The sequence below is a fragment of the Nicotiana sylvestris genome, chromosome 5 (genome assembly GCF_000393655.2).
Source record: "Nicotiana sylvestris chromosome 5, ASM39365v2, whole genome shotgun sequence".
NCBI lineage: Eukaryota > Viridiplantae > Streptophyta > Magnoliopsida > Solanales > Solanaceae > Nicotiana > Nicotiana sylvestris.
Window position 1 is genome coordinate 81,629,358 of NC_091061.1, and position 8,851 is coordinate 81,638,208.

An 8,851-nucleotide genomic window follows, 5' to 3' on the forward strand; every position below is an offset into this window, starting at 1 on the left:
TATTACTGTTTATTTGTGTCAAAGAATATCATTTATCATTTCACACGCTGTATTTAGTAAATCCTTAGATACTCATGCACTCAGTGACACCCGTCCTAAAAAGTTATTAGATGGATGTTTTGGCTTAGACTCGTTATGTTGTTTTATGTTAGTCTTATTATTATTCAGTGTCAGCTTAGTTGGGAATTTGGGTCATGATACATATTTTCTGAAAATAATGAGTATTCACAACGAAAATTATATTTTTTAATTTTTTTGAAGAGAATGAATGTTGGTTAGTCTTGTGGATATTCAACCAAGAAAATAGAAGAAAGAAGAAATATTTGAGCCCAAAAGGGAAGATTAATAATACGACGTGGGAAGATGTATTGGTTATAGCCATTCAAGTTCCTGTTTGTTCGGCAATATTTTTATTCATTTGGATTCAGGACATTTACAGAAGTTTTGATCTCCTGCTCTTTCTTTTCAAAACCAAGGGTGCTTAGCAGTTCTGATTATTTGAAAGTTGTATTTTTTGTGGACAATTTAACCTATAACCTTGGTGAGTTTTCTTTCTCCTCTTTCTGTTGAATTTTTTTTTCTAGTCTTGACGTTAGAATGGCAAAATTTGGTGATTCCTGTTTGAAAATTCCTTTGGCTTCTTAAGATCATAGCGATGATAGTGTTGTGTAAATACTGTCATCCAGATATGAACATTTACTTTGATAGGTGAATGTGGTGCCTAGAGGGAAGTAGAAATGGCGTACAAGGTGGATCATGAGTACGATTATTTATTCAAGATTGTATTGATTGGAGATTCAGGTGTCGGAAAATCTAACATTCTTTCCAGATTTACGCGAAATGAATTCTGTTTGGAGTCTAAATCCACCATTGGCGTCGAATTTGCAACTAGGACACTTCAGGTTAGTTTCCAATTCTCCCAAGTTCCATGCATTTCTGAACCTTGTATTTCATGGATTAAGATATGATTATGTGCAATTATATTTTGCTAATTAGTCTACCACAATTATGCTTAATTAATAAAAACGTGCATTGCATGGCGCAGGTAGAAGGCAAGACAGTAAAGGCACAAATATGGGACACAGCAGGGCAAGAAAGGTATAGAGCAATAACAAGTGCTTATTACAGAGGAGCCGTGGGAGCACTTTTAGTTTATGATATAACAAAAAGACAAACTTTTGAAAACGTGCACCGATGGCTTCGTGAGCTCAGGGACCATGCTGACTCCAACATTGTCATAATGATGGCTGGAAACAAGTCGGATTTGAACCATCTTCGAGCTGTACCAGAGCAAGACGCAAGGCTCTTGGCCGAGAAAGAAGGCTTGTCATTTCTTGAAACCTCTGCATTGGAAGCTTTAAATGTTGAGAGGGCGTTCCAGACGATTTTGTTGGATATTTATCAGATAATGAGCAGGAAAGCTTTAGCAGCTCAAGAGGCAGGTGCTATTCCTGGTCAAGGAACTGTCATTAAGGTTGGAGAGAATTCTGGCAACTCCAACAAGAGACCATGTTGTTCTAACTAAAAACTGGGATTGTATTATTTAAGAGTAGATTTATATGTGTAAGAGTTGAATTGAGGAATGACATATAGGAATCTTATGCTGCATAAAATTACTTGTAATTAAACACAGGTAAACTTTTTGTAATACTTTTTGACATTCTGAAGTATGAAAGATTTTTGCTGTAGTAGCTTATAACTCAAGTGAAGGTCCTGATGGACAAGCAATCAGTTTTTGGTTGCTTCTTAATCCTGTGTTTCAATAGGGTCAATATTTCTAGTATTTCACTCAAAAAGTAAAACAAATGAATTACTTACATCTTATTGACATCATGCAGAGCGTAAAAGCTTTTTAAGGACAATTACGAAGTGTTTCTTATGAATCTGGCGCCTGGCTTGCTGCAAAGTAGGATTTCAATTTAGAACAATATTTGCAGGAAAGTAGGAAACATTTCTGGAGCATTCAAATTCAATTTTTATTGCAGTTAAAGTGCAGCAGTCTCCGATAAATGTTACATTTTCTTCTATTTTTCATTGTGGCATATAATTCTCTTTGGGACTGAGCATCCACAGATGAATCCCATAAAAAATGAGGGGAGCAAATCCAGCTTTGCAAGATCAATGAGCAGTCAGATTCAATGACTTCTGAATTGCCATACAGCAGACGAGACCATCAACAGCCACGGCCAGAGATGTTACAATGATGGTATCATAAAGGAAAATTTCCTGTGAGGTAAATGTGATCCAATGTACGTCTTAAACCATACTTATTCACGGCTTCGTTAGCAGCTCTAAATCCTCCACCATATGCTGGAGAAGTATCATGGGCAATCTGGTGCATGAAAAACTCACCCAGCTTATTCTCTACTCCAGACTTAACACCTTTCTTGGATGATGACAATGACGAGGATGAAGCAGTTGACGTGGATGGCATATCTCTCGATACAGGCATTACCTCTGATTCCAGCCACATGTAGGAAAGCATTTGGCATATTCCTTCTTCTACCTCAAGGCTGAGATTACGGAATCCTGCAAATAAGTGATCAGGTTCAAACTTATATTAGCTGCAGAGGCGAATCCAGAATCTAGAGTTAGTGGATTCAGAATGAATGAGATCACATTCATTTTATGTATTACATGTTTTAAATGTTTTTTGCACATATATAGAGCCAAAAGCAATTAGTTTAGTTGAACTCATAGAACCCGCTCTAATGATTAGCTGGTATCAAGCATCATGAGAGTTTGATGATGAAGCATCCGGCTATCTTTTTATCTTTATTTTCTTGAAGATGAAGATTATATACATCTCCAGAGTTTGCTGCAAGCCCATGCAGATAGAAAGCCAGGATCAAAATTACCTTTTAGACGTAACCACGCATGCATCAGTTCATGAGCAAGAATGGCACCAGTAAGTAGTCTGCAGATAAAGAATTATAGTCAGTCCATCTGGCCTTACATAATCTTTTCAGAAAGCATCTTCACTGTTAAACAAGGGTTACAAATATACAAAACAAAAACATTGTCAATAGGATATGCCAGGAATACCGCAAGAACAGTGTGTCTGTTTCACTTGACTGGTTATTTAGGAGTGATTTCTTTTCTCACATATGAACTCTTCTTTCTCGTCATCCCTTTAAAATGTAGATTATTTACATTTTCGCTCTGCTTCTAGAAGAACACTAACTCGATACATGATAAAACACATTAAAGACATTCTTGTTATTCATTTAGAAACTCTATCTCATATAGGCAAACCCAACTTGTTCAGGACTAAGGCGTAGTTGTGGCTGTTGTTATTTGGAAACTAGACCTCCTCTTTTTTAGAGCCTATAATGTTTAAATTGGTGTATGTTCACATTGGAATAGAGAAATGGAATTAATATTGACACTTTGTAGGTATATTTGTGTGAAGAGGGAAAGCTGCCTTAATAGACGTTGAATTGAAAAAGTTAGTTGAATGTCATAATAAGTTTGCTTTCTTTAATTCCTTATCCTTTGAGTTGATTCCTTCTCCTCTCGTCTTGTTTGGAGAGGAGGGTTCGCCACATTCCACGTAACACTTTTCGCTCTTTTGAGAATTATGTTAGAATAAAATAAACTGAAAGTAATTAACACAATGAAAGTTACCTTGGGAGACCAAACAACACTAGAATAGCTGTAACTTCACATTTTCTAGTTAGCTTCTGAGGATGTGTTCTGATTCCTACTACTTCACGACCACCCATTCTTGGCCTTTTGAGTATCTGGACATATGTTCAATAAGATGTCATAGCTCGTATTGCACGATTCAATAGGTTACCTATAGATTTGACAGTTCTAATCTAAATTGAAAATTGATTTCAAGTAAATGAAGAGCTTACACTGGTGACTGTCTGCTCTTCTGATAGGCATAGACCTCTCGTTTCAGGCATATGATGAAAACCCTACAAAAAAATTACGGTCAGAAATTTTCCAGACTAAAGAACAGAAAAACTACATTATGAAGTCACTCTTACATGCTTTTCCCCTTCAATGGCTTCATTAAGTGCTTGTCTTTCAACGAGAAGCATAGGAACTTGCTGATCTATTTTCATGTTCATGCCTTCATAATAGTCTCTGATTGAATGGTAAAGCGGTTGACAGTCCCCGGTATCCATGATAGCAGATTCCATGCACTCCAAACATAAGCTCCTACCATCCCCAAGCGATATATATCTTGCATTCCATGGCTTAAAGAAGATAAGAACAATATCAGCGTGAAGCATATTAGTTGAACGATAGGTGATCCAACATGTTTGATTTCAGCTGATAACCATACCTCCAGACGTTCACAACTACAGCATCGTTTTGTGACATCATTTTCATGTGAAGGACAATATTTCTGAGACCAAAACGGGTGGCACCTATACTCAATCAAGCCTGCTGCATTTGTTGGGATCTGAAAATGAAATGGTGGATCGTAAAACAAACTACTGCATGAGGGATTATAAGGTGAGAAATGGTACTCCTTTCAATATTTGTCTGTAAGTATATTTCAAATTTCATGAAATATTTCCAATACTTTAAACTGCTTCACCAAAAGATAGGATGCAATTTTTAGTGACACACAAAAAATGGCACTATAAGCTGGTTTCTAATCAGACAAAAAGTATTGCAGAACAATTTGACAAAAGATAATCTATGTAAAACATCTCTTTAGGATGGTGAACTAGACAACACTTTTACTCAAAGACGAAAACAGAATGCATCAATGGATATAATAATGACAGCAAGTGATCGATGACACTCTACGGGCACTTCAACAATCATGTGCCAGTACTGTATATGCATTTTTCTGTTTGACGAGCAAGAATCAGTATTATCCTAACAGAACATGCAGGAGAAGCTTATATCTGCAGATGCAGTCAAGATTAAAACCTTGAAATGTAAATTGGATTTGTGATGAGCAATTTCCGTTAACCAACTACATGAAGAAGCACCATGTCCTTACAAATTGGTAGCAAACTTCACATTTGGGGTGAGTCATTTCTCTGAAGCATGATTTGTGATAATAATTGTTCCCTGACAAAGAAAACTTGAATCAACAAAGAAACCAATGAGCTAAACACAAGAAAAGTTTCAAAACCATTAGGTCAATTGAAATTACAAGTTTAATTCAAATTTCATTTGGGAGAAAGATTGAGTGATAGTTAGAGACAAAGGACAAGAATGTACCTCATATTCAGTAATTGGATAACCACAAGCACGACAACGAAAGCAATTTGGATGAAAGAAAGTTCCCATGCATCCCAAATAATTGCCAGAGCCAATATCCCCATGGCAGCCACTACATATTCTGCAAATTATAAATGCGCTATATGTTCATCCGAAACAATCAGTAGTTTTCAACAGATACTCCTTCGAAAATTTGTTTGGATGTGCATATTAATTCAGGTCTTAAATTTGAATTTTGTTCATTCTCCATTTTTCAACTAAAGACAGATTGAAGTTTTCATCTATAATAGGTATTAGCATGCGACAGTTTCCATTTTCAGACAACACTGTCTCAGTAACACATATTGAATTTGATGCCCCGTGAATTTACCACTCTAAAAGGCAGCCTTCTATGAAATAGATAAATAAATGCTATAATTAAGCTGAATTTGAAATGACACAATGCACAAGAGGATATCTCAACAAAATCCAATTACCTATAACTTGTGGGATTATATTGCCAAGGTGCATATAAAGGAGCATAAGGAGGCGGATATGACGATGAAGTAAGGTCATGGTTAAGCGAACTTCCTACATCTTCATCATTCTCAGTCCTCCATTTGTATCCTGCAAAGCACACAACTCTCAGTCTTAACCTCAAAAGAGTGAAATTAGTCATATAAATAGATTCTATATACAAATAAAAACTTTTAATTTCCACCTGGTCTTTTCAAATCTTCGGCCAAAGATAATGCAGTTGCATTTTGGTCTAGTTCCTCTTTTTCTGTACTAGCCCTAGAGCGATCATCCTGATGAACTTTAAAATTGCGTTAAGAAACATTCAATCAGAGGAGCATGAAATTCAATTTAAAACGACAGAACAAAATTCCTATGAGTAAATCAGTCAGATGTTAGAAATAAGGATAAAGCAAAAGATTGAGTCATGACTAGTAGAATTTGACTTCTGAAGCAGCCAAAATTCCTGAATTCAAAATGAAAAGTTAAAAAAATTACTCCTACCAATGATCCGACTGGAGCGCGCCAAACCATATTTTCATCTTCTAGAAACTGGGGTTGACGTCCACGTGGAGATCCCCTATTACATGACCCACCCTTGAAAATCTTAGTCAGCCATTTCATAACCTTTGACTTTCTCTCTGCGTATGAAGAAACAAACTGACCTGCTTTAAACCCCATAAGAATATCAACAACAAAGATCAACTTTTTTCACATAAAAATAAACCAAGGTTCATTGTATACTCAAACGGGTATACGTAAATAGCAAAAAAGTCAAGTCTAGGAACTTTTGAAACATTACCATATATGCATGGCTGAGAAAAATGGTTGATATTTGAAGAAGACATGAGAAGAATTAAGGTGTGTATTGAGAGAGAGAGAGAGAGAGAGAGAGAGAGAGAATGGTACGTAATGTATTAATGGAACAGAAGAGAAGGTGGAGGAGAGAGAAGAAGAATGGCATGATTGATAAAAGGGTACGTAAGTTATAAGAGAAAGAAGAGAATAATTGAGAGAGAAAGAGATTCTTGGCTTGGGAGAAAGAAATAAAGGCTGGGGAGAATCTGCTGAGGCGGATCGTGATGGAAAGGGAAGGAGAAAGGCAAAGATAAACGAAGTGGCATATATACATGCAGTTTATATTTTGGACGGCTCAGAAATGGAGTATGAGTGAAGCCTTAAGAGAACCCATATACATGAAATATATGAAATTCTCAGCATTCAAGAATGTCTCTTCTTCCTGTTAGCATTTTCGAAAGTTGGATGCCGGGGAAAAGGATGTGCTTTTTACTAGTGCGGTTTCTTTTCTTTAAACTTACTCCTTGGTCTCAAATTGGTGATCATTTTAGGGGTCGTTTCGTTAGTTGTATTAAAATAATAATAATTAATCACAATATAATAAAATGACAGTGTTTAGTAATTCAACCTGTTTACCCTAAAAAAACGTATAACAATTGAATTTATACACGGTTTTAAGAATATGTGGATCAATTCAATACAAATGATTGATGACGTTAGTTAAGCAAATAAAAGATAAAATAAACAACCAAACCAGTAGTGATATTGAATCCGGGCTCGGTTGAAAGCTTAAGAAGAAGCCCACCTTCGGTTCCGGGCCAACACTTATGAAGGACTTATGAGCAAAAGTAAGAACTTTGAATAACAGAGAAAACAGATGTATATTGCCTTGGTATGGGTGTTACAGATTGTCCATTGAATAATAAACGTCCCCTTTATATAGTAGGGGAGTTTTACCCGAAGTACAATCCTAAGAAAAGTAAAAATCTTCATTTTCGCTAATCACTAATATGCGGCTGATATGGGCCGAGATCTACGCTGTGATATCCGATTGGGCACGGATATCATGACCCTTTGTTGATCGTGTGAGGTCGTTTGTCAACGCTTTTGGATTCACCATCGACCACCTACTCCGCTTATAAAATCCCCGAACTTTCCAAGAGGGACTACTCAAGCTCGCTCGACGGGCCAGCAAAGCCCCCTTTTCGAGCATTGACGTAGATCGAGACCGAGGCTGGCAGGGCCGCTTCGTTCGGGTAAAGACCGAAGACTTGATCCCTTCCGAGTTCATGCTATTCCCCGAGAAGTGGAATGCATCTATTAAGTGCAGCCTCTCCTTAAGTATTAATCTTTCTTCATTCTCTTCATTATCATTCATATTTGTGGTTGTGCACCTATTTTTCGGGTTCCAAATGCGGTCCCCCGGCTTAAGGAGTGGATCAAGGGCATCTGCAAAAAGATGACGTACTCCGAGCGCGCATGGCACAAGCTTTCAAAGGGTTGATGGGGCCCCGTTCTCATGGTAAGGTCCTCCTCCGAATAGTTAATACTAGGGGTGTACATAGGCCGGGTTGGTTCGATTTTTTCAATTACCAAACCAAACCAATTGTTTCAGATTTTTAAATTTATAAACAAAACCAAACCAACAAAAGTCGGGTTTTTCAATCACGATTTTTCTCGAGTTTTTCGATTTTCTAGAGTTTTTCTAGGTTTTTTCTTACAAAATCTTCATAGCATAAAATTTATAATTTGTGCCTAATATTTCTTAGGTCCTAGGAGGATAAAATTATATAAGATATTACCTAATAAAATAATACAAAATAATATGAGATGAGTCATAATTATACTAAAATACTCAACAAATCGCATAAGATAAATATTGCTAATTAATAAGCCATAATAAAAAATACACATAATCTAAAAGTACTAAGTCATGTGAAAATAAGTACGACTAATAACTACTAAGTATTAGTTATATGACTAAATAATATTAAAAGTGAGTTATGCATTTTCACTATCTAAATCAATGTGAAACTAAAAAAAAATATCCAATACTATTGTCATTTTTAATATTGAATTGATTTTTTTTGTTAGCATTAGTATTGATTTTATTTTCCTTTAGGCTTTATTTGAGTTACTAACTTTTATGGGCTATAAAACATATTTAACCATTCAAAAGTTCTAAGTCCAAACTTTAAATAATACATTAAAAGAGAGAATTATTAAAGAGTTTAAATTATATTTATAAATTACATTACAATAATTATTTTTATGTATAAAATATTTTTAAAACTTGTATACATGTAATGTCCGGTTGGTTTGGTTTCGATTTGACTTTTTTTAGTTAAAACCAAACCAAACCAAT

The 8,851-nt window shown here is 35.8% G+C and overlaps 2 protein-coding genes across 6 annotated transcripts; one reads left to right on the forward strand and one right to left on the reverse strand.

Annotated features, from left to right (window-relative positions):
* The first annotated feature begins 454 nt into the window (after positions 1-454).
* Positions 455-1,701, forward strand: LOC104244052 (ras-related protein Rab2BV-like). Of its 2 annotated transcripts, none has more exons than XM_009799352.2 (3): positions 455-541; positions 709-902; positions 1,046-1,701. In XM_009799352.2, exons 2-3 carry the CDS (start codon positions 738-740, stop codon positions 1,523-1,525), a joined length of 645 nt encoding a protein of 214 aa, XP_009797654.1. In that variant the 5' UTR covers positions 455-541; positions 709-737; the 3' UTR covers positions 1,526-1,701. The 2 variants fall into 2 exon arrangements, with proteins under 2 accessions (XP_009797654.1, XP_009797655.1); XM_009799353.2 differs by having other exon boundaries at positions 476-541; positions 687-902.
* Positions 1,286-6,633, reverse strand: LOC104244050 (protein DA1-related 2-like). 4 transcript variants are annotated; one of them, XM_070174500.1, is made up of 14 exons: positions 6,491-6,633; positions 6,193-6,356; positions 5,894-5,981; positions 5,670-5,799; positions 5,194-5,314; positions 4,970-5,053; positions 4,298-4,417; positions 3,996-4,208; positions 3,861-3,923; positions 3,628-3,743; positions 2,859-2,917; positions 2,353-2,529; positions 1,819-1,899; positions 1,286-1,343 (listed from the first exon to the last, which is right to left on the reverse strand). In XM_070174500.1, the coding sequence occupies exons 1-13, from the start codon at positions 6,534-6,536 to the stop codon at positions 1,877-1,879; spliced, it is 1,404 nt and encodes a 467-aa protein (XP_070030601.1). In that variant the 5' UTR covers positions 6,537-6,633; the 3' UTR covers positions 1,286-1,343; positions 1,819-1,876. The 4 variants fall into 4 exon arrangements, with proteins under 4 accessions (XP_070030601.1, XP_009797651.1, XP_009797653.1 ...); XM_009799349.2 differs by lacking the exons at positions 1,286-1,343; positions 1,819-1,899 and having other exon boundaries at positions 1,913-2,529; XM_009799351.2 differs by lacking the exons at positions 1,286-1,343; positions 1,819-1,899 and having other exon boundaries at positions 1,914-2,529; positions 6,193-6,329.
* Between the last annotated feature and the right edge of the window lie 2,218 nt (positions 6,634-8,851).